Consider the following 24,913-nt stretch of genomic DNA (forward strand, 5'->3'; position numbering starts at 1 on the left):
TCGTTTGTTGTTTTCTTTTATTATGTTAGCCAAAACAAAATCAATTGTATGCATCTAAATCATTAATGGATTATTAGAAGGAAAACAGAATATAATATTAAGCCATAATATTAAACATCCCCTCTAGACTAGAGATCTCAAAGCCCATGTTTCAAGAATGGTAACATTGTTTTGTTAGCGGTATGTTACCAGGGAAAGGGATGAGCAAAGCTCATTGCTTTCTGTGTAACGAGCTCCCAAGGACTTAGGCTCATTCTTACTATTTATTCCTTGGGTGAAAATCACTTGTCACCTTCATGGCTGCTAAGTGTCTTCGTTCTTACCAGCTTGTTGGCTCAGTTATGCTCATATTAAGCCATTCTGAAATCAGTATAGGAAGGGAAGTGTGCTTGGTGCTGTGTCCTCTCCTGTGGGTATGTCTTTTCTATGGAAGAGATAAGATTATGCTGTAGCACTACAGTAAGGGGATTTTGTTTCTGAGGGGAAGGTATGTGTTATTGCCATCTCTTCCTCTCTTTAGGGAGACCAATATCTGCCAAAATAGACAATAGTGTTGGTTGGATTGTGTTTGATCAAAAAGAGGAATGGGTGGGCAGCCCTAAACTCTTCTAACTCAGGGGAATGCTTGATGTCTTCTGTCATCTCTGCAGAGCCTGCCACCTCAGTGCCGTCTTCACTGAGTTCCATGAAGGCTCCATGCACAGCCTGGGATATCTTCAAGCTCTCTGCTGAAGAGATGCCAGTCAGATTGGCTGAATGGCTGAACAGGTCGGTCATTCCCAATGCCATTAAGACAGATGTGAGGTTATATTTTTCCTCAATCTTCATTCGGGGCAGGTACACTTTCACTCTCCTCTTCTCCATGTTATTGGGATTGGTCCACTCATTGAGTTTTTCAAAGTTAATTGTCTTCTCAATCTGAAAAGAGAGATAGAGAATAAATTGCCTGTAATGAGAGTGCAGCTTCTTTCCATCATTCATTTTGATCAAGGCTATTATTTTGAAAAAAATGGAAAGTTTCCCAAAGTGCATCCTATCAACATCTTCCTATTGTATCATTCATTTCTCTAGTATTTCCTCTGTCGATGCCCCTTTATTCAGTTCTGCCTGACACATCCCCTTCTGTACAAATATTTTCATGTCTCATACAGAAGAATATAGCAATTTCACTACATAGCAGATTGGTCAGCTGGTGAAAGAGATCGTAAAAAACATGCCATGACAATTTATATATAGTGGATAGTATGGAGCAAACACAAGCATTTCTGCATCTACTTTGATATTCTGAGAGCAGCTTATTCAAAATATTTGATGAGAATATTCTCAAAAATATCATTAGGGATTAATGAACCTCATCAATTATAGTAACATTTACTGAGGAGTTTATGTAATAGCCCAGATGAAAAAACTGCCTCTACATGCCCTTCTATAACATTACAGAAGCCCTAGGCTCCTTTACCTTTCTTTGCTATACTCTTTGTTTAATAACATTGAGGCCAGGACTCTCCTTAGAGGCCAACCTCTGCCTGAGTGCCTGGAAGCACCTGAGCCACTGTTGTGCTCCCCTGCCTGGGCAGTACAGCACAGCCAGGGTGTGAGAGGACAGCCAAGGGTCTGAAGGCAGCCAGCTCTCACTGAACTCAGAACTGTTGCTATCCCCTGCAAGGGCCGTACCCGCTCCAGGCCAGAAACCTCATCAGGCAACAGCACCAACATGGTCAGCTCTCCGCTGGCGTATGGGAGCTCCAGGATCTTCATTTTCTCCTCAGGCAATGTGGCCACATTAAAAGTATTGTTCAGACACATCATTTGCACAGGTATGCTTTCTTGCTGCAAAACAGAAGCATGAGACAATGATGTGAGCAGGGGAGACTGGGCTGGATCCTCAGGCTGTGTCTCCATTTTCCTCTCTTGTCTGCAGGTGTTCTTTGGGTGCCTTTTGCCAGCCCCCCTTGGGCTCAGCCCCATGCCCTGCCAGCAAGGGCTCCAGAAGAACCCTGGATCAATGACTGTAAAATGGTGTGTGTAATACCCTTCATGGCTTTTTGTCCTGCCCAGAAGCAGTGACCGTGTCCCCTACCTTTGTTATGTTGAAGGACATTTCTTGAGTATCTTCTGCATTAAATGCTGTCTTCCACATCCCCTTGAAGTAAATGGCGTTAACAAGGACTAGCGTTGTATTAAGATCAGTGGAGCTTGATACAAGCAAATCTTTGATCTGTCCTGTAAGAAGGAAGCAAAGCAGTGAGTTCTAACTCTGGTTTACGTGAATGCAGCAAAGGGATTGGAGGATACTGCTTTGTGGGGTTTTGTTTTCATAGCCATTTCCATAGGTGTGTTGTGTTTTAGAAATCAAGCTGCAAGCTTGACTTGACTTCCTCTTCTTTAAATGATGACATGCAGAATTCAAGTTCATGAGGGTGATTTCATACAGAACAATTGACACTTAGCCAGGCATTTCTAAAAGGAGGCATGTAGGCTTGAATGTTCACACATATCCCCAGGAATATCTCAAATGTGCTTGGAAAAAGACTTGCATAGAACAGAAGGAAATGAAAAACAAAGCAGGGATACAGATCTTCCGTCTCTCCCTGTGTTTCCTTCTCATAGTTGATTCTTGTTTTCTTCCCACTTTATTCCTGATAAATGTATGCACACTCCTAATCATTCCTTTTCTTACACCAGTCTAGCAACTGCATTATTTTCTTCCATGGAAGCCCATTTCTTACCCATCCAGCACATGCATATGCCAGTATTCTAGGGAAATTGGGACTAATCTTGCATGAGTTATGCTCTCCTTACACAGAAAGTGCACACTGTGCATACCCTGGCACCTCTGCCTTTGGCATATATATTTAAATACATGCACTGTCACCAAGACACAAAAAATGTGCAACAGAGTCCATCCATTTCCACAGGAAATATCCATTAAAGGAGATGGAGAGAATTATTTTTCCAGAAGTTGTTCAAGTAAAGTAGTAACAAGAAAGTATATTGAAGTATATTGTAAACTCTTCTCTGAGCTTACCTTCTGTCTGCTTTTCCACCCAGGAGTTAATGAGCTGTCTGGCTTGGTCTGATGCTGTTTTGAAGTTCACTGTTTCCAGACCTGATCTGTACAGTTTCTTCACACATTTCAGGTAAGCCTGTAAAGACAGCAGTTGTAGACACCAAGTCAGTTTTTAGAAAGACTGTAAAGGTGAAATAAAATGCAGTTAAAATGTTCCATGTCTTTTTTAATTATGCTATGGTTAGACTTTCCTGTACAAAATGGTTAAAACTGGGCCAACAAAATTATTCTGGTGCAAGATATGTTAAGACCTTTAAGATTTTCATTACTTTGCCAGTTAGGATTATGTAGTAGAAATGCTGACATATTGTCTTGAAGAAAAACAGCTTCAGGTCCATTAGCAAGTGCTTTGTTAGGATAAAATCCTTTATTTTGAAGCATTTTTCTTTATTTTTAAAGATAAAATGTATTTGATTGAGAATAATTGTATGCTTTATTTTGAGAATGTCAAATGAAAAATTTAGACCCTTTCAATGATATTGTTTTTGAAGTTTTCAAGTGAAGAAACATACTGAACTCTAATTCATTTTTGAATAGGGCCATCTTTTTTCCCTGGAAATGCTTTCTGTGAAGGCTGTTGTCACAGCTGCTGCAGAGAAAAAAGATGTAGAAGTCCACACCACTGAGGTGAGCTGGATTAACAGATACTCTAGTCTGTGTTCCTGGGTTATGTGTTTATGCAAGATTTAGCAAGAAATCATTCTGATGTACAACTCACCGGTAGGATAGGACGTGACTTTTCTGCATAGAGTCTGTTGGCAATGCGGAGTGAAGAATTGGCTTTTGATGTGGTAATATCAGAAAGAAGTTCTTTAAACAGCATGTGCATGTTCACAGATTTGCCACACTGGGTTGGTGAAGAGGAGGAAAAAGGGTATAAATGTTAGCTTATTTTACTAGAAAGACAACTATTTATAAGGCACAAATCACACAGGAAAACACAGTGTTCAGGCATTTGCAAACAAAATACATTAGAGTCTAAAAGCTCCATGGGAGAGACGTTATATGTATGCAATTAATTACATGGAAATGATAGCATTTGGTAACACTCAGTCTTGGTGGTAACAAACAGAAAATGTGAGTGATTTGTCTGAGTGCATTTTGTAAATTGTTCTACATAATCCACTAAATGCTCTAGCAAAAGGGAAGGGAAGGGAAGGGAAGGGAAGGGAAGGGAAGGGAAGGGAAGGGAAGGGAAGGGAAGGGAAGGGAAGGGAAGGGAAGGGAAGGGAAGGGAAGGGAAGGGAAGGGAAGGGAAGGGAAGGGAAGGGAAGGGAAGGGAAGGGAAGGGAAGGGAAGGGAAGGGAAGGGAAGGGAAGGGAAGGGAAGAGTGAAGTGAGAAAGGGAGAGAGAAAGTGAGAGGGAAAGGGAGAGGAAAAGGGAAAGGAGGAAAGAAAAAGGAAAAAGAAAAGGAAAAATCTTGTCCTTTGCAAGCCACATCTTGTGCTTGGAGAACTCAAGTGGATGAAGATAGGCTTTGGAACATGGCTTGTATTATCTTTCCAATCACATCAAGTGACCATGCAAAAAAGCGCATAGATGGCTCATGTGCTGTCCTCCAACAAGCCCTACAAGTGTGCAAGCTCCTATCATAGGAAGATATCCTAGCACTCAAAATTCCCTTCCACTATCCTATAACTTTTTCTGGTGCAACATGTGAAACCAACCTTCTTTTTATGTTTGTGTTTGTTTGTTTGTTAACAGATTTGACTTTTCCACTTGCATATCCTGGGTTGAGAGCATTAGGTAGGGATCTGAAGCACAGTCAAAACAGTTTTAAGTTCTGTTCTCAGGAAAGAAAAAAAAAAAAAAAAAACAACTATGTGAGAGAAAAATAAATGTACCTTAGGTTTCTGTACCTTTGTCTGAATGCTTCCTCCAAGTCCTGCAATGCTGTCAAAGTGAAGAGCCTGCAAATGGAAGTAGCAGAAGAAGAGATTAAGTATGCAAAGTCCACTGAGAGTCACTGTTTTTTGTGTTCAAGTTCTGGGCTTGGAATAACCAATGGCTGAACTGAGAAGTTTCATGTGAGCTTCAAATTTGTTTATTGCATGTGCTACTCTGAACATTTTTTGATAGGACCTTACAATTAGTTCACTTATTTTTCCAACTAGAAACCAGCTATGCCCATATTGTTCTAACAACTGTGACTCCTTATATCTGAATGTTTCTTCTTTTATACATTACAATTTGTTCATTTTCTCTGGAAGGAGTCAGGTTTGTGAGATAATAAATGCTGAAGCAGGGGATCTCCTTAGTAGAAACCATTCTTACCCTTCGTAGTGATAAGCAGTGATAAAAGTTAGCTTCGGATCCAGACCTCATGGCTCAAGGTCCTTCCTCTAACCAAGTTTAAATCCAGTGGCAAATGTACAATGGCTGGCCTCTCAATTGGAAAAAGTCTCAAAGATATTCCTGGATAAATTGTTGTTCTATTGACCAGGATCAAAGTAAGCTTGCATTCATTTGCACAACTTACCTTTTCCATCTGGTACTCAGTGTTGCCTCTTGCTCCCATATAGACCATGGCCAAGGCTGCAATGATGCTCAGGGGGGAATACAACATGTTCACATTTGCGTGCTGGTCTTTCAGCTCATTGAATACATCAAAACAAAATTCTGCATTTGCTGCACTGATGGAGCCCATTTTGAAATCAGTGTTGTCTAAAACAAACAGAAATATAACTGTGTGGTTTTGACGTGTGGCACTTGTAGTAAAAAGTACTTTCCATGGACCAGATTTTGCTTGTTCACTGCTGTTTCTGTGATGCCAGAACAATAATGTAAAGCCTAAAAATTCTGCAGTCATTAGAAATATTGTAAACACTGACCCATTGTTTCCCAAATATGTGTTTTTGCATTCCTTCAGAAAGGTACTGGTTCATTATAAAAACACTGTGTTATACTTGCCCTTTAGGAAATAGATAGTTCCATCTGTGCTTCAGTATGATGAATACAGTGTGGATACTATGGATGAGTTTCCCTATAGCCATCCAGAGAGCTCTGAATTATTTTTGAGACAATATAAACACATTGCATTTCTTCTGTGTCTACTCTGGACCATACTCTGGATATTTCAGTCAATTGTAGTCAACTCACAATAGTCTTAGTTTGTTTGAAACTACTTCTTTATACAACTAGGCATAAAATTGGAGGTTGTTTTCCTGTAATTTGGAGGAAAAATGGGAGTGAATTTCATTGTAAATTTAGCCAGTTGCCTAGATGCTAAACTATTGCTTTTTCTCTACATTTTCATTTTTTGACATTTAATCTCTGCTGACTCCATTTTTGTTGTTGACAAACAAACAAACAAACAAACAAACCCACAAGCATATATATGCCATATATAGAGTTTGGCTAAATTGCTTAATGCACTGTAAAGCTGCATTAGATCAGCCTGTTAAAGGTCTTGTACATGCAATTTAATGTCATGACTTAGGGGAATTTGTTGAAATCTACAGTCCTTCTCTTTCTTGAATCTGAGACCAAGAAAGCTGAATACTGCCCTCCCCTATCTAAATCAGTCTAAGTTGGATTAACAGCATGTCCACAGTTTGGAGCAGATGTGATCTACTATGTGACCTGTGTGGTTCCTTTTGCAAGCAATTGAAGAACCACCAGCTCTGTGAATCATCCTACTGTACCCCACCTGTTTTCTCCAGGGAGTGCGACTGAGAAAACAGAAATTTTTTCTTCCAAAAATATTTTTTACATATCTGTCTTATATGTGGATCATACCAGAAGTAATGTCTGCTATTTATTTTCATGGAAACTACAATAGATACAAACGGCATATTTAATATTATTCTAATAATTACAATAACTTTATTTCCTTGAGAAGATTGTCAGACACAAAACATTATTTTTCAACACAGCCACCACACTTAGCTATGCATTTTTTCCAAGAATGCACAAAAATCTGCATTTACTGCTGATAAAAATCTGTACCAGTGGAGGTGAACCACTGTCGCTCTCACCACTGCTGAATCACACCATCCACTACCTCACTGTGCTCACTTCCACTGTGCGGTGTCCATAAATGTTCAGCAAGTATCGATGAATATCAGTGGGTACCATTTTTTCTACATGGAGAAATTCAATGACACACCTCTGCTTCATACACATTTCTACGTCAGACACTATTTGGTCAGACTGCCCCTCTGCTGCCACCTGTCACACAGCAACAACACGTAACGGGATGTTGGAAGGTTCAACCTCCAGTGCCATACCCCCAACATCTGCCTCTGATGTTGTGGGCCAACATCATAAAATAGGAGGCAGCCCTATTTTTCCTTTTAAGATCTTACACATAATATTTCTGTTTTTCCTTTGCTGTTTTTTTCCATATACAAGAACGCAACTTAGAAATTATATTTTATTTGGAGAAGTACTTACAGAAAAACATCAAAGAGGCACGTAATAATCCAGCTTGCCGGTTGAACCTAAGCAGATTCTCTGAGTTCTTGGTGATATATACAGTACCCTTTCGGACACTCCCCCTGTTAGCCTTCTAAGAGTCATCCTTTGAGTTACTACCCTTTGTCACTGCCTTTTGATTTATTGTACTTGAAAACACTGAGTAGGCCAACATTAGACTGGTACTCTATTTGGAGAAAGCCAAATTTTATTTTGTGAAGTAAAACCTCATAGAAGAATGTAATTATTCAGGTTTTTCTTGTATCTTCCAGAGCTGTACCAAGTTCAAGTCTAGCATGTCTCATGCTCTGCTTCAGAATTTAAACATTAATTTGATTGAGCCATGCCAATAACTAGAGCCAAATGAATAATGAATACACACACATTAAATAATAATAAATAAAAATAAAAGGAGGATAAACGTAGTATACTTCAAAATAAACTGAGTTGTAAAATCAGATTAAAAAAAATAAATAAATCAAATCAAGTGATTTTCACCATCAGATGAATCTAAGGATCCAAAAATATTATGAGAAAATAAGATGTGATTAGAGGAGACCCACCACTGTTCACCATTTTATGAGCACTTGCTGCTAAAGATGAGTCAAGAGTAGTCCCATATTATCAAGGAGTGCAAGGAAGTGCATCAATCCCTGGAAACCATTCTTTTTAAGACTATATCTCCTTTCCAGCTGTTTAGTTTCTTCTCATCTCTGGGGCACTGTAATTAGGGAATTTACTGTAACACTGCTCCCAGGACGGATGAAGGGAAAAGTGTGATATATATGTGACCTCTCACTACAGTGTGCAGAGAAACATAGTCTCATGGATGGCAGCCACTTGATGTAGAGAAAATAATGCAGTTCCAAGCAGAGCCAGCTGCAGGATGGTCATTCTACTCAGAGGATTTTGTAATGGGTGGTTTTCCATGTAAGAATAAAAACAAAGCTTTATGAGTTTTTTAAAGAATAAAATGGTACAAAAAATGTTTTGGTCTGCTGAAAGAGTTTGAGGACTGGAGAAGCTTATAGTTAGTACTTGTTAAAAGCACAGCTCCATCAAATTCTGCAGCTAGGCAAGACCAAAGTTTTTCACTGGAAGTTGGGCTATATCTGGTATAAGCCAAAGGCTTTACAACGTACATGTGAGAGGAGAAAGCACATTTTGCTGAAACTTCATTCTTATGAAAAAATTCAGAGCAGAAGTGTTGGGATGAATTAGAGAACTCAGTGTGGATAGGGAAGAGGTAGAAATACGGGGAACAGTCTGAAAGTATTTGCTGCTTTGCAGAGGCGGACCCCAAAGTATTCAGAAATTCAGAAATGAATGCTGAACCTCCAGTGGAATAAAAGGGATGATTGGTGGTCAGCTTTTGATTTTCATTCTTCATAGGTCATGGCAACAAGGCCCATTGTACATGCACAGGCTATTCTCATCGATCTTCTGTACCTCCTATTTTACTATGACAGGTAAATAAACTACCAAATCTGTCTGAAGGAACATTCATGGTCTGTTAGACAATCATAATGCACAATATCAAATATAACTCAATTGCAAAAAGCTATTACTCCTAATTGAATAATGCTCTTGATGAGCACTAAAGAAAAAAAAAAAGCTTCTGTAAAGGCCGCAGGAGTGAATAATAGAAATCCCACATTTCTGCACATAAGACAGGCAATACGCTGTGGTAGTGATACCAATTGGTGAAGGTAAAAGGGAGCTCCTTTATCCTAAGCAGTGTGTTTTGTGTTGCTGAAATTCAGTCATGCATATACATGCAGACCGTGATAACTGGAGTGGCTTTCAGTTTCCATGCTCAGAATGAGTATTTTTTATCTGTGAATGTTACAGTAATCATGTGGGGGGAAGGGAAATCTACAGATAGTCAGCAGGTTTCCTCCTATCTTGTTTAATGTTCCTTTTTCAATAGCTTTTACTTTATCTTGTCAAACTTTTCCTGCCTGAGGGCACAAGTTTTGTTGCAGTGTGTAGTGTCTTCCCTTACACTTCCATCTTCACATGTTTACATCAGGCTTCCAGCTAGAGGTCAGGTGGGTGCTCAAACATGTTTTCAAGTGTTCCTTGAAGAGCTTTCCTGGGTACCCACAGTCCTCTGTATACTTGTTTTCAATGTCTTTGTCCTCTGTGGGCATCTTTGGAGCATGCATCTGTAGAGCACAACCAGCCCTGCACATATGGACAGTATTTTCATCTCTTGGACTAACGTCTGAGATTTTCTCAATAAACATTTTGTTTTGCTGTCTCTGCTAGAAGAGGGCATGAAGGTGTTTTTGGTATGTTCTCTCATTCAGTATGTTTGCCTTCTTTGTACATTCTACCACTGCAATAGCACAGTCACCACAACAGTTTTGCACAGGTAAGATAGTTGAGGCAGTACACCTTCTCCAGAGAGAGGTCTGCCGCTAATCAGGTCTTGCATTTTTTCTGCACTGAATGTTAGTGCAAAGCTTGTCATAGAAGCAGCCTGACTATGATGATCAGAATGGACTATCCATGCACAGTCCTCAGCAGACAAAATGTGGTTTTGCAATTTCAGATAGGGTGTTAGGCCGGGGGAAATCAGAGGCACCTCTTGAAATTCAAGAGTCACGAATACAAGCAAGACAAGTTGGTTAAACTCTGTTCCAGATCTGTGTTTGTCCCAGAAAGAGGTCAGCAAGGACTCTGCTGCCCTTTTCCTCTGTCAGGCAGTCCATTGTGGAGCTGTTCATAAACCAATGTGGGGTTTGCCATTCTTCCCTAGTATTGGCAAAATCTAGGGCATAGTAAGCAGCAGAAAATGCAGCTCTTTCCAACATTTATCCGTTCAGATTTTCACATTTTATCTCCTGTGGTTGCTCAGCAGCTCCTGTGTAGTGCTTGAGGATAATGTTTGCTTATGCCCTGGACCTGTTCATGCCATAGCTTGTCCATCTGTGTCACATTTAGCAGAGGCTATTCTGGCATCTCTCAAAATCCTTTAATGAACCAAGATGTGGCCAGAACAGCCTCATTTGCAGAATTTCAGTTGCTTTTTGCTCTCATGTTATTTGCTGTGCTGGAGATGATCAGCTCTGTTGCTCATACACAGTCTTAGGCAGCTGGCAGTGGTTGACTTGGAACCACTTTGAAGTCAATCAGCACCTTGTTATAAACCACTCAGATAGTCAGCACTTCTGTCCTGGAGTAGAATTAATGTCTAAGCTGCCCTTCAGAGCTCATAGTAGCTTGTATGTCAATGCGTATCATGTTTGCACAGCAACCTGAGGTAAGAGGTGACCAAGCACATCTAGCAGTCCGTTACGCACCTTGGTAGCTGGTCATCTCCAGCAACAACTCAGTTTGATGTAATAAAGCTATCAGTAAACATTTAAACATTGGTTAAATGTTTTGTTGTTGTCATCATTTTTAAGTTAGAATACAACTAGAAAAAAAAAAAGATTACATGAAGAGAAAACAGAATTGTTCTTTGTGTTTGTATTTTGTTCCTGTTTTTGGGATTACCTAGATATTCCTGGAGCAAGTTTAAGAAATCTAAGATCATAAATGATTGCTTCTGCTGCAGTGGGCTGAGTGATAATTATTTCAGTCACACTTTCCCCTTCAATTCACACTCCAAATTCCTTTTCCTGTTGTCAGACTGGTGCTCTTCATGGTGATATTTTGTAGTATTTATCCATATCATAGATACTATAAAACTTGTTCTCTTTGAAGATTAATCTGAAAAATGTGTAGGTCTGATTATACAGGCTAATGTATGCTAGCACTGTTTATTTCACTGTTGGTCTTTTTTGTTTTGTTTATTTTGCTTTAATACATATTTGACTCAAACCAGACATACACCATGGTATGTGCTGAAAAACACACATTGCTATTTGTTACATATTCTGTTCATCAGAACAGTCCACAGCCTGTATTTGCTGTACTCTTCTTTTACCAGCTAATTGGTGTGCAAACTTTGCCTCTGCCAGTAACTCTCCTGATTCAGGCTATATTTCATGTAAAATTGCAGCCCTGCGAGATGTAGCCATAGACTGTCATGAGTCTTCTTTATTTAGCAATCAAAATTAAATGCCCAGTACTGTAATTTACAGGGTTGTTTGTTTGTTTGTTTGTTTTCCCTGCATATCTCAGCACTTGGGAAAGCTCTTCAAGTCTGCAGTACTGAAATAGCAGTAATACATACCTAGCAGTTATTTTCTTCCCAACTGAGAGTAACAGGAAAAACAGGGTTAGTCATCAAAGGATATTTTTTTTTCCTTAATATATATATATATATATATATATATATATTAATTAATTAATTAAAAGGTATTTCTCATGAGTCTGTAAATGCTGGATATTGGTTGCTACCAAATTGGATGTGGTCCTTTCTTTTCTGCAGCCTCTTAGCTATGCCTTTAAAAAAGTTACTCCACATCTGAAAGGTAGTTTGTGGAACTAGGCCATCAGTATATTTACCATTTTTTTTTCTCTTTATTTAGGCTTTGAAAGTCTGAAGATTGAATGGACTTCAATTAGCAGTTCAGGCCCGACTGGCAGCAGCTCGGGCGTCCTGGTGGTCAAGCTGGTGGCGGATCGTAGGACCGTAGAGGGCTGCAGCGGTGCTGATGAGCCTTCTTACGAAGGCTGGTGCTGGTGCTCAGCTGCAGCGCCTGCACCAAGGCCTCCTCGTCCAGACCATGTTGACAAAGGAAGTTCACCGTGTCATTTTTGAAGATAAAAAGTGACTTAGTGTGTGTGATGTTTGTATAATAATACCAGTTAATCACAATTAATAAGGAGCAGGTATAAGAATGGATGATAAATGGATTAATACTGTTAGTAATTATGTTGTTCATACTACACAACACACAACTGAAAAGAACCAGCTGTTGAATGTACACAGTTGCTACTTCCTTTAAAACAGCGAGGTAATGTCAGAAAGAAACCTGTAAATGAGTTAAAGGAGCTATTGGAGTGAGTCCAGGGGAGAACCATGATCAGGGGGCTGGAGCACCTCTCTTATGAAGAAAGATGGAGGGAGTTGGGCTTGTTCAGTTTGGAGAAAGCACTGGGAAAGTCTCATTGCAGCCTTCCAGTACTTGTAGAGAGCTTAAAACAGGAGGGGGAATTAACTTTTAGAATAGTTCAGTAGTGGTACAAAAAGGAGGAATGGTTTTAAACTAAAAGAGAGAGAATTTAGGTTAGATGTTGGAAGGAAACAATTTACTCATTGAGTGGTGAGGCGCTGACACAGCTGCCTGGAGAAGCTGGTCACATTCAGTGTCTGGATGACAACCGAGCTCAGTGGACATCGAGTTGTGTTCTGCTGAGACTATACATTTTTTGAATGGCTGTGTTAAAGCTTGTTGGTGAGGTGCTGACAGCTCACTGTTGTGCTCCAGGTCTACTTTTGGAGCCTCCTGTGTTGCTGAGATTGTTTTTGGATGCTAGGTGATCTGTTCCGTGTCATGTCGCTTTCCCTCTCTCATGACGTACCTTCCTCATTCATACACCTTGAGTGCTGTTGTATGTACTAAACTTGCTTCTCGGTGAGCTTAAATTCTGCTGCTGATCATGCTTGCCTTATGACTTGCATAAGGACTGTTGTTACTGAGTTGTGGTTGAATTGATGCTGTTCCCCAGAAAATGGTTTTGAGGCTTCTCTCTTTCAGCTAGCTTTGAATGCAAGTTGAAGTAAACCCCTTGAAGATGGGAACACCTCCCTCTTTTCACGTACCATTTTGGATGAATATATATAAAATGTCTAAGAAGATGTTTCATGGAGAAGTAATCAGAAATGTATGGGCTGACTGACAACAAGTCTGTTTCCTTTTGACACAAAGAACCACATAAATTAATGTTTGAAATTTAAATCATAGAATTACCCAGGTTGGAAAAGACCTTGAAGATCATCAAGTCCAACCGCAGCCTAACCAGTACCCTAACTCTAACAACCCTCTGCTAAATCATATCCCTGAGCACCACATCCAAGTGGCTCTTAAACACAACCAGGGATGGCGATTCAACCACCTCCCTGGGGAGTGTACTAGCACTGTCTAAGGACCTCATGGGACTGATATCTAAACCTGTTTCTACTAAGCACAGTTCTTTTCAGTGGGAAACAATATTAAAAATATTAAGTAGAATTGGAACTGGATGGTCTTTAAGGTCCAACCTACGCCATTCTATGACAGGCTGCTTGCTCTCTTCTGAGCTAGAAGAGAATCTTTGCCATTAAACTGATGCAAATGCAGTAGGTGATATTGAAGATCAAGAGTGCTCTCTGAGAGGTTTTATTACACAATACATCAAAGTTGGGTGCGTAATTAAAAATACATCGTGCTTTGATCTTATTGGCTGTTGGAGCACTTGAATAAAGAAACACTGAAAACCAGGATACTTCTGTTGTGAGGTGACTTTCATTTGAGTTTTCTTTTGTGATGAGCCTTCTTATTTTAAAGGAGCATGATCTTTGTACTTCTACTTAACACCTTAATTTTTTTATGAATTCAGAATGCTTTAAGAGAACTCGCTGTGTCTGTTTCTGTTTTTGCTTTTGTCACTATTAGCATTGAACACATGAATGTGTGTTCTGCTTTAAGAAGCTGTCTGGACACAGAGCAGAAGAGGAAAAGCTGCCTCAAAGAGATGCCGTGGTTTTTAACTCGTGAACAGTCAGTTTGTTCATCCTGACTATGCAACTTTTTAAGAGCCTGCATGAATCCTGCTGTAATCTGAGTCTGCCGCGCTGTGATTTATGACACCTTAATGCAGGGATTTAGATTTTTGCTTGTCTGCCACGGGGCACCAATTTTAGTAAAGAGTTAGCGAGGGGACACGAGTAACTTGAGCACAGAATCATTTTGCTGCCACAGATAGGATTTAAGCCTTATAAACCTGAACGTTCTGTTTTATATACGGTAAACATTGCCTCTTGTTTATGCCATTTAACAAGGAAAAAAGTAGGCAGCGGGTTTGGAACTTGCTCCTTATGAATGATAGCACACAGAGCATTCATGCATAATTTTTGGGGGTCTGCATATGTATGCTGGTACCAAGTTATTGTGCCACATTGGTCCAAGTGCAAAACATGAAGAACCACCAGCAAGTTGTCCTTGAAGTTCCCATCAAATGCCCTTTGAGTTTCTATTTTATTTCTAGGAGTCCCTTAGATTTCTTGTTATTCAAGACATTTGTCATGATGCATCAGATGCAGCGCAGATGGGAAATGAGATTTTGATCTAGAAATGTGTATTATCTTTTACAGAACAACTCTGAAAAATGAGTTTATCTGTGCAGTTGCCTGGGAGAAGCCTTCAAATGCCTGATGCCCTTTGAAATCGGGAATAACTTGGGGTAGCACTATGGGAAGACAAAACTGGACTTAGCATATTTGGGAAGCGGTTGGAATATGATGAAACAAACCTGGATGTGGCAAATGGAGACGCAGCTCCATTTCAGGAAATGCTGTGCAGTGACCTTGCCTCTGTTTATGCTTGGTCTGACTTGGATTCTGGAAGTGCTCTGAGCCACATGCTGTTGCTGTTGTTTGGTGACACTTTACTCCTCCAGTAGTCTCACAGTAGGCTATTTGGGGTGTGAGGAACCAAACAAGTTGAGTAAGAATAGCATCTGCTCTTATGTAAGTGCCAGCTGCTGCCACTTCTGATTGCATTTATCTCAATAGGCGGTGTGTCAGAGCCACGTTCATCTGCTGTCCTGACAATTTCCTTTGGACATAACCTGACATGTTGCCTGAGTCTCTTGTGACACAATGCGGCTCAGTGGTACTGGATAGGACAGTTTTAAGCTGCATCTCAGGGAGCTGCTTCCCTATGAGGCACCTGCAAGTACTGATGCTGTTGGTGTTCCATCTCAGGCCTGTGAACCTGCATGTGGCCTATTGTGACTGGGTCTATCCATCTGCAGGGGAGGGCTCTTGCACCACAGCATGTTTCCATGTAGTGTAAAATGAATGGCAGCTCGTCATGAAGAGGCTGAGAGACATGAAAGGGCTGAGAGACATGAAAGGGCTGTGGGGCTGTGACGCTTGAGAGACAATCTGTTTTCTTTGACTGCCATCTGCAACAGCTGTCTTACCAAATTCATGTGACTGAAGAATGAATAAGAAAGGACTCTGTGAACAGGAAGCCACAGGCAGGTCCTTAAACAAAGTCTATCTGATCTTCCAGTAACGTGATTTAAGAACTATATTAGGTTTCACAGACACCTTCTTGACAGGATTTTTCTTTACAAACATCCTACTAACCCAAACAGTTATTTGTGTGCTCTGACAATGAGAGCTGTAGTTGGCTCCAGGGGCACCTGTATTTCATTCACATAATCATATATCCCAAGTTGAAAGGAGCCCATAAGAATCACTGAATCCATAGCTAGTATCAAAGCCCAGAAGCACTGTTTGCTGGGAATGGGTTTGAGGAAAAAGCAGGAAAAAAAGTGAAATGATGGGAAATAACAGGCTTACAGAAGAATAGGGTAGGCTTGACCTCTGTTTGATGGGCTGAATGATTGACTGTGAAGAATAGAGGGAAGAAGCCAAGAATATGTCTGTCTGCATCAAGCAATGCTTTTGAAATACAGTGTATGTTATTATTAATGCAACTTTTGCTGACCCAGCAGTTGGCAGGGTGGGAGAGGTTATATGCTGACCGAGGACTGCAGAGCAGATGGCAAGTAGATCCTTGTTTTAATGGTAACTTTCAAACAGGTTTCTTCATCGTTTCCCTACTAATTTCTTTGTATTTTTTTTCCCATAAGTAAGGGGCAGAAGGACACATTCCTGTGTATCCTGTCCCTTCCTTAAACAGTAAAACATTTTATCTGAAGATGGTATGTCCGATTTGACTGACTGAAAAACACCAGGGTTCCGTTTCTTTTTGGCTTACAAATAGCATTTTCTTTGCTTGTACCGAGATAAAACATTTGGGTTTTTGACCCCGCTGCAGAATGTGCTGATTGACACAGTGGAAAAAGCCGTTCATGCCGTGTGCAGGAAAAAAAGTGATCTCTGCAATCTCGAATGCCTTGATTTAGACTTGTGTTGACCATAACAAATCTCTTCATCTGTGTCACCTGATATCAATGAAGTGTGAGTTACCACTTGAAGTGGAGCTATAAGAAGAACAGCAAACTAAATTCTACTTTTACCTCTCTCCACTGCCAGTATTAGAGAAATAAGAGGGGCAGTTTTCATATTCATTTTTGATATATTGGGGGTTTTTTTGCTTTCAGTGGTGCTGAGGCATGAATACATTCTTTTGTCCCTTTTGTAGGGAAACATCAAGTCTCCCAGGACTCTCTGCTATCTGTAGGCTTGAACAACACTCTGGAAAATGCTTACGTCAATCTCGTCTTCTGCCACATTCCCAGGAGGGAAAGGGCTGGTGCTTTGAGCTCCTGGGGACAGGAGGGGATCTGACTTAAGTGTTGCACTGAGACATAAAATGATACCTCTTCCGAAGACAGGAACCTCTCAGTAAACTGAAAGCAAGGATAAACGATAACATATCTTTCCCCTTAGTTTCCCTTTTCCCATCTTAGGCTGGTTGCCATGTTAGAGATGTGGAGATCCTTTAAAGAGACAGAGCAGCACTGTTAGGATAGTGAAAGAGGTCGTGCCAGCACCAGTGGCATCTGATAGATGGTGTCTTCTGCAGTCTCTGTGCTAGAGGATCAGGTTTGAAGCACCTGCTGCTTTAACCTCAGGACTTAGAATGTCTTCTGAAGCAGTTTTGTCAGCACCTGTCCTGCTCCTCAGCTGCCGAGGCTCTCCAGTGTCCTCACCTCCTCCTCTAACAGAAGTGAGGTTGATGGAGAAAACACCTGTTTTTCTCTAGCAGTACTTTCAAGCTGAGGTAATACAGCTCAAGGCATACAGGTACACCTGAGAGGAGCAATGGAAGGTCTGAAGACTGTGCCTGTGTTTAGGTGTGGTGAATTCGCTTGCAAGGTAGTGCTGGAGACTGCCTCTGTGCTTTAGTGGGTGCAGTGAAATGTGCTATAAATAAATGACAATGTGACCGAGCTGCCTACAGGGAAAGAAAAACAACAGAGCTGCTTACTGAGACCAGCCAATGGTTTGTTCAGGCAGCTACCCTTGGCTTCCCTGGGTTTGATTACTCTTGACTATTTAGATTGAATTACATTATCTCAAGTATGCATATAGTTTTTCAGTGCACTCCTGCTTTTGTAGAGAACTGCTTTTCAACGTTTTTCTGTGTCATGGAAATACAAAAAGCTGTAACAATATTTATGTAGCTTTTTCTTTCTTAAATGCGATAGCACTGTGAGCTCTTCTGCAGGTATCTCAGAATAGACTCGGCTATTTATCCTTTAAAATACTCTAAGGAATAACTGAACAATGAATTGCAGGCAACCCATCTCCTGTGACAACTGTGTATTTGGAGAAGAGTTTTTCTTCAATGGTGAAAGAGACAGCTGTCATTGCTGGCATTTTCAGTGTTGAGACCGAGTAGGCCTGTTACTTAAAACTGCAAGCCTTAGAAATGTGGTGTGGAATTGGCAGCTACTTCTAGCGGAAAGTTTTTGAGTCTTCTGTTGTCTACAGTCGCATGAACTAAAATACCCTATTCTCTGAACTGTCAGTGCTGTCCCTGTGTCCAAAATATGTCTTTGTTCTTGATATACTGTCTTCAAATGATTTTTGTAACAAAATTATCTCTGCTTTTTCAGACTACCCTGGCACATATAATCGCCAACAGCAGCAAAAAGAGAGGCATGAGGTTTGTGACGCTGTCAGCCACAAGTGCCAAGACAAATGATGTTCGAGATGTCATCAGCCAAGCCCAGAATGAAAAAAGACTCTTCAAGAGAAAAACTATTCTCTTTATCGACGAGATCCATCGGTTCAATAAATCTCAGCAGGTATTGTACTCTACTGCTTTTTTGGGGAAAAAGCCATTGTCAGAACATCTGTGAAATTCCCCACTTTGCCTTTGGGTGTTAGCTTGCTTTGGGCTTTTGATTTTAATTTTAATGCTTGTGGTAAATGAATTACAGAATGCTGTGTTTATGTCTGTAACCAACTACCGCACATCAATGTGCAGTTCCTGTGTTGCAAAGATTTAAAGAATAGGCTGAGCTGTACCTGTAGTTGACTTGTGTAACATCTTTAGGTAACATCTTCCTGGAATTTTATTCCATATCAGTAACATTTGCTGTACATACCTTCATTTCAGCCTCCGCCGTGGCGATAACATTCTGTGTTACCTTTTAGAAAGGTCTGGAATGTAGATGTGCATAGAGTGTTTTAATGCTGTGCTCAACTCTCTGTGGTAACAAAGAAAATAAAGGCATAGCAAGGTACTGTGGGATAGTATATTGCTGCAGCTATCACTTGGGTGTTTGTTTTCTATTTCTTTTCCTAGGCGTTATATTTTTTAGTCATGCCACAGAAAGCTTAAATTCTGTCCTGAAAGTTAAGGACATGTCCACTGTTGTGGAACTACGACGTGGTTATGAAACTGTGTTGTGATCTTCCTGTATTTTCTGAGGTGTTCTATCGAATTTGGTGGAGAATTGTAACCCTAAACATTGGTTCAGAGTTAGAAGTAGCCTCATTCTTTGATAAGACATTTTCATGTTACCTTTTTTGCCGAACAACAAAATAAAGTTATCTAAGTAAACTGTAAGTTTGCAGGCTTTCCATGTTTCCTTTTTAGCCGGTAGAGTTATTCTCAGTGCAAGCATGGATTATCAAGGCGAACAGCCTACCATGTGCATGAAATTAAATCATTTAATTAGCTGAGCAGATGAGCTGCCCTGTCAGTGAGGTTATTTGTCACATCAACAGGAAACCCAAAGACCCGCAGCACAAGGAAAAAACTATTTGAAAACGCTAGGTAGCCTACTCACATGGGATGTTTCAGGTTGTCACTGATTGAAATCAGTTGTTTCTGCTTCCCTCCCATACTCAGGACACTTTCCTTCCTCACGTTGAGTGCGGGACGGTGACTCTGATAGGAGCAGCGACAGAAAATCCGTCCTTCCAGGTCAACGCCGCTCTTCTGAGCCGGTGCCGGGTGATCGTTCTGGAGAAGCTCTCAGTTGAGGCGATGGAGGCAATTTTGCTGCGGGCCGTCAAGTCCTTAGGGGTCCAGGTTTTGGGCCAAGGCAACCAGCACAGCAGCTCTGCGACTGGCAGCAGCAACGAGAGCTCAGAGTGAGTACTTTATGGGCTGCAGGGTGTTAACATGCACAGCCTGAGGAATTGACTGCCTGCCAGGGAGAGGATGAAGCGCTTAGGGGGGGTGGGAAGAGAAACCCTAGCCACTTCTGATAGTAAAGAAAAGAAGCGGCAGCATATGGCAGGGGCAGCAGGGTGACAGGAGGGGAGAGAATTCAGAGCACTGGCTCTCCATCCAAAACATAATCTTACCGTCTGGATTAGGACGGAGTTTTATACTTGGATCTGTAGCTTCTGGCTCACCCCCCAGGATATTTAAGTCCATTCCTCTGCTGAGGATTTGCTGTGGAAGCCTGTAACTGACTCTTTTTCATGTCCTAATGTGCATTACTTCTTGTTACGGGTTGTGGATGCATCATATTTCCACTTAGTAGCAGATGGGGCATCCCCTTTTAAATTAACCTGGAAGTGTGTGACAGAAGTTGGTTGTTTTCTTATATTTTCTTTTTTTTTTAATGAGATCAGGGAGGATGCTGCTTAAGCATAAATGCAACGTTGTGTTCTGTTGTGTGCTAGGGAGAGTATTTGCTGTGAGATGTTAATCGATTTTATTTTTGTGTACTACTAGTCAGTAGTGCATGTGATGTGATGGTAACAGTGTAGGCACCCTTTATGTGTGAAAGAGAATATATCTCGTCCTTTCAGTATTATCACAGAGTGTAAGCAATAAGGATGGCTAACTGAGATACTGTGGATACATCTATATGTTGTGGTGATATGAATCTTAGAAGAGAGGGCAATAGAACATGTCATCTTTAACATAAAGGCACAGCTGTGCCTGTGGCCACACCCTGACTGAGGTTCAGAGACTTTCCTTTCTGTATAGGATTAAAGTACGAGGCATAGTTTCAGTTGCAGTTGTTTGGGTTTGGGTTTCACTGGATTCCCTGTATCTGTAACCTCCTGTTTGCAATAGATGATTTAAACAGCACAATGTGGTGTTTATCAAACTTGAAGAAGTCTGGCAGGCAGACTGTCAGACTAACACAGTTTCAAAAATATCTCCATGAAGAGAAAGTGGCCCACATCAATGACCAAGTGGGAGCCATATGCTTTAAGATGAAAACAGTAGTCAGAATTTAAAAGCTTGTGTTGCAATCTTGTTTGAATTTTTTATTTGTATTTCCTACCACTGGCTGCTTTTCAGCAGTAGTTGACATATACTCTTGCAATTGAATTTGGCATTATTTTTTTTAAGCCATTCCATCCCTTTTTCTGATGCAGTTTTGGGCTCATTATTAACTCCTCCTTGCTTCACGCCCCATGCTATTTTTGCTCCTTCATTTCCTCTCCACCTACCACTCTCCAGGAGCAGCTGTGTCTTCTTTCACCTTTTTTTACCTCACCACATTTAGGAAGCAGGGCTAGCAGTAGACGCAAGTAGATGACAGTGTTCAGTCTATCCTGGGGAACAAATGAAATGGATGTTATGAAATACATCTGAGTTGGTTGTTCACTTTGCTCACCTCTTTCTGGAACTGGAAAAGGTGCTGTAACACTGCATGTCCCCAGATGTTAAGTATGTCCACTTCAGAAGGGAGGCAGAGTTCTAGCCAAAAGGCAGAAGAGGGGTGTGAACATTAAATTATGGTTTTAGTCTCCTTAAGGTGTAAGTTTTCTGTTTCCAACCATGTACAGTGTGAAATTCTGCATATGCTACTAGAAATCTGTTTATGAGATGGTCTTGGTATCCTGCCACTTCTGTGACCTTGTTCAGGTTTTGAAAAGGATGATGATTCTTTGTGGTCTCTTTTACCTCGATGGTGAATGTTCCTTCGTTTCTATAGATGTCTTGTGTGCTCAGTGAGAATGCAGTCATTGCTGAATTTCATGGATTTCGTTGTCTCTGCACTACATGTATATGTAGCAGTTATCAAAAACTCATCCCTGTTGGAGCTGGTCGGACTGCCGAATGGGGCAAAAGGATTATTACAGGTGTGCTTGCTACAGCTTTTCATTGCATTGAATAATATGGGATTGTTTCTTATTTCTCCTATGTTCTATGAACAGTCACTGGTGCCTCGTATTATTTCGACTTTTTTAATTGGATAGATTTTACTGAAAATCAGGTACCACATATGAAGCTGTTCTCCATTAAAAAAACCAAGGGATTCAAGCCAAAGATCATGATATAACTTAAGCATTTCAAAAATTAAGGAGATCACTCATAGCTGTTACTGGGTTTGAGTTTGAGTCTTTACTCTTTCATGTGTTTTCCTTCCCCTGAAGAATTCCTGCATTACTCACAGTGAGATGGTTTGGGATGGGGTCTGATATTGTGATGTCAGCACACATCATCAAATTTGGTCCATCTTGTGCTCTTTGGGGTCTTTGTCTCTTTTATTAGTAAAATCAGGAGTGCTAATTTACGGTCATGGAAAAAAAGATGAAATTGAACACCCTCCATCAGGATGGAAATATGGAGAAAGCAGCATGGGTAGGATGGGTAGGAACAGCAATGCCAGCAGTTTGTCAATAACACACAAACTTAGTCTTTTTTTATATTTTTTTAACTGATATTTATTAGGTGTTATAAGCAGCAGGCGGAGAGGTAGATGTTGGGCTCCCAGCCCGCCGGAGCCGTGCTGTGACAGCAGTGCGGTGCCGGCCTAGCGCCGCCGCCGTGGCCGCCTCTTGCAGGGCGGCGCAGAGTCCTGGGTGCTGCTGCGGGCCTTCCTCTTCGGGGGGCGCCGGGTCCCCCCAGACGAGCGGTCCCTGCCCTGGGAAGAGGGGCCCGCTGCCGCCGCCTGCCCTGGCTCCTCCTGCTGCTCCTCCACTGAGGGCGCTGTGGTGGTGCTGGGGTACCCAGGGACCCCAGTAGAGCTGCTGGGCAGCTCCTCGGTACTGGGCCCAGTGTGGCTGGTGGAGTGGCCTGGGCCTGAGGCAGAAGGCAACTGATGGGAGGTGCTGTTGATGGAGCTGGCTGCAGGGCTGTCCTCCCTCCTTCCAGCAGCTCGGGCGTCCTGGTGGTCAAGCTGGTGGCGGATCGTGGGACCGTAGAGGGCTGCAGCGGTGCTGATGAGCCTTCTTACGAAGGTCAGCACATCGCCGCTGGTGCTCAGCTGCAGCGCCTGCACCAAGGCCTCCTCGTCCAGACCATGTTGACAAAGGAAGTTCACCGTGGTGCACTGTCCCACTTCCACTTCCCACCAGTCGTTGCTGGACACCTGCTGCAACTCCTCCTGCAGCCACTGGAGCAGGGGTCCGAGGTCTTCCGGATGATCTTGGAAAAATGCAGCCCAGACCTCGGCTGGGAAGTTGTGCTCAGGTGGGATGAGCACCGGCTCTGCAGGCCCCTGCTCATCCTGCAGGCCGTGATCTGAGTGTGCTGCGGGCTGCGGGACAGCACACTCGAGGTAATCATCGTCCGACCTCACCGAGTATCGGATGGTATCGATTTTGTGCCCGCATACGGCACAACTCGGCTTCTTGCTTGCCCACCAGATGGCACAGCCGTAGCACAGCTGGTGCTGGCAGGGGGTCACGTAGGTGACATCCTCCCGGATTTGCCCGCAGATGGGGCAGGTCCAGTTGGATGGCACGTCCATGGCCCTGGGCTGTGCGGTGGGCTGGGGAGAGCTGAGGTCAGGAAGCTGCTCCCCTCACAGGTGCTGCAGCAGGCAGAAGGTGTTACAAACTGCAAGAGAGAGAGAGACACCATCGTCATTTGCTGCCCCAGTCACTCATTGTCAAAGCCTCCCTGTCCCTGTTCCCTTCCAGCCACTGTAGGAAGTGAACAAGAGGCCCCACGGGTAAAGGCCAGCCTGGGGAGGGTCCTTCAAGAAGCACCCCCAGCTGCCGGCATGAAGCATTGCCATGCTGCTCACCTGCTCTGCTGCACGGTCCTCTCCTTAATGCCCCGGCTGCCTGCTACCAGCAGGGTCCGGGTACAGCACAAGTGGCTCTGAGACGGCACCTGAGAACTGCGCAAGCAGCACCCAGAGCACGTTTCAGCTCCAAATTTCGCCCTGTCCACACTCCAGTCCTCGCACACTCGCTCGGTAGGAGGCCAGGCACGAACTGCTGGGCTGGGCTGCTGCGCCTGCATAGGAGCAGCGTGGGCCAAGCAGTCACAATCCATCGCACGGAGATGTCACAAACCAGGGCTTGGCCGTGTTGCCAGCCCTCACCTTCACTGGGGGACATCACCACCCATCCCACAGTGATGCCGTCATCCATTGCTTGGTCATCACCATGTGCCGGCCTCACCTGCTGCACCAGCACACATTTCTGGGGTTTCCCCAACGCTTCTGCCTGTCCCATTTAATCCCCCCAGCTCTTGTGTGCCTGGCATCTGTGTTTCACATCAGTACTTCTTATCAGTGTTCCGGGGCCTGGGCTGTGTTTTCCCACATGCCCCATCTTGTAGCTCTGGCCATGGCCATGGCACACAGCCCCAGGCTTATACAGCTAGAAGGTTTATTGTTCAATAAAATTTCATACTTCCCTCTGTCTCTTGGAGTAGGTGATCTTGGAGATCTTTTCCAGCCTTCATGATTCTATGATTCTGTGATCCCCAAGATCGCTGTTGAGTGAACCTTTCTCTTCTGTGGAACATAAGGTTGTGTCGCTGTCCCCAACATCGTCCGCATATCATAGAATCATGAAGGCTGGAAAAGATCTCCAAGATCAGCTACTCCAAGAGACAGAGGGAAGTATATATAAACCTTCTTGCTGTATAAGCCTGGGGCTGTGTGCCATGGCACACAGCCCCAGGCTTATACAGCTAGAAAGTTTATTTTCAATAAAATTTCATACTTCCCTCTGTCTCTTGGAGTAGGTGATCTTGGAGATCTTTTCCAGCCTTCATGATTCTATGATTCTGTGATGCCCAAGATCGCTGTTGAGTGAACCTTTCACTTCAGTGGAACATAAGGTTGTGTCGCTGTCGCCAACGTCATCAGCATTCCTGTATTTAAGCATTTGTTTTTAGTGTTCAACCTTAAGTGCAGTGCTCTGGTGTGCTGAAAAGACAGCCACTGCAGAACAAGCATAGGGCAGCTAATTAGCTGGGGTAGGGTAGCAAAAGGGGACCACATTTGACTAGAATAGAGAACTACCATTACTAATATGCTTTCATTATTGAGATGCTGAGTAGCCTCTGAGGTAACTGTCTCTGCTTGTCAGAGTGCTGGGAAATAAACTGGCCACCAGTGAACAGGTTGTGTGTGTGTGCCTTGCCTGAATATGGAATGTGTGCAAGATCAAATGGCAGT

General features: G+C 42.3%; 3 protein-coding genes across 10 annotated transcripts in view; 1 reads left to right on the plus strand and 2 right to left on the minus strand.

The window, feature by feature from the left end:
• LOC107309563 (ovalbumin-related protein X) lies at nucleotides 1-19,500 on the minus strand. 6 transcript variants are annotated; one of them, XM_085540330.1, is made up of 8 exons: nucleotides 19,367-19,500; nucleotides 5,550-5,734; nucleotides 4,930-4,980; nucleotides 3,789-3,917; nucleotides 3,029-3,146; nucleotides 2,081-2,223; nucleotides 1,675-1,830; nucleotides 1-918 (listed from the first exon to the last, which is right to left on the minus strand). In XM_085540330.1, exons 2-8 carry the CDS (start codon nucleotides 5,715-5,717, stop codon nucleotides 517-519), a joined length of 1,167 nt encoding a protein of 388 aa, XP_085396456.1. In that variant the 5' UTR covers nucleotides 5,718-5,734; nucleotides 19,367-19,500; the 3' UTR covers nucleotides 1-516. The 6 variants fall into 6 exon arrangements, with proteins under 6 accessions (XP_085396456.1, XP_085396454.1, XP_085396459.1 ...); XM_085540328.1 differs by having other exon boundaries at nucleotides 4,915-4,980; XM_085540333.1 differs by lacking the exon at nucleotides 19,367-19,500 and adding an exon at nucleotides 7,466-7,575 and having other exon boundaries at nucleotides 4,915-4,980.
• Nucleotides 3,052-24,913, plus strand: part of LOC107309569 (ATPase WRNIP1-like) — a 27,342-nt gene continuing 5,480 nt past the window's right edge. For 2 of the 3 annotated variants that reach the window (XR_014943589.1, XM_085540325.1), the window contains exons 1-2: nucleotides 15,370-18,376; nucleotides 19,429-19,673. Coding sequence is in view for 2 of the 3 variants with exons in the window: in XM_085540325.1 (XP_085396451.1) it covers nucleotides 18,119-18,376; nucleotides 19,429-19,673 (503 nt within the window). In the remaining variant the exon portion in view is untranslated. Of the gene's footprint in view, nucleotides 3,141-3,607; nucleotides 3,698-11,970; nucleotides 12,223-15,369; nucleotides 18,377-19,428; nucleotides 19,674-24,913 lie in introns of those variants that run through there. The other variant, XM_085540326.1, reaches the window with a different exon arrangement.
• On the minus strand, nucleotides 22,307-23,245 carry LOC146761984 (uncharacterized). Its single transcript, XM_085540335.1, has one exon. The coding sequence runs from the start codon at nucleotides 23,243-23,245 to the stop codon at nucleotides 22,307-22,309; it is 939 nt and encodes a 312-aa protein (XP_085396461.1).

The sequence above is a fragment of the Coturnix japonica genome, chromosome 2 (assembly GCF_054131305.1).
Source record: "Coturnix japonica strain WE chromosome 2, WE-NBRP24, whole genome shotgun sequence".
NCBI lineage: Eukaryota > Metazoa > Chordata > Aves > Galliformes > Phasianidae > Coturnix > Coturnix japonica.

Excerpts from the sequence above, each read along its gene's own strand:
- LOC107309563 (XM_085540333.1), bottom strand. Across the intron at positions 3,918-4,914 it reads CAAAGGTACAGAAACCTAAG|TGTGGCAAATCTGTGAACAT; the intron begins GTACATTTATTT and ends TCACCAACCCAG. Across the intron at positions 3,147-3,788 it reads AGTCACGTCCTATCCTACCG|GCTTACCTGAAATGTGTGAA; the intron begins GTGAGTTGTACA and ends CTGTCTTTACAG.
- LOC146761984 (XM_085540335.1), bottom strand. The coding sequence starts at position 23,245 with ATGGACGTGCCATCCAACTGGACCTGCCCCATCTGCGGGCAAATCCGG.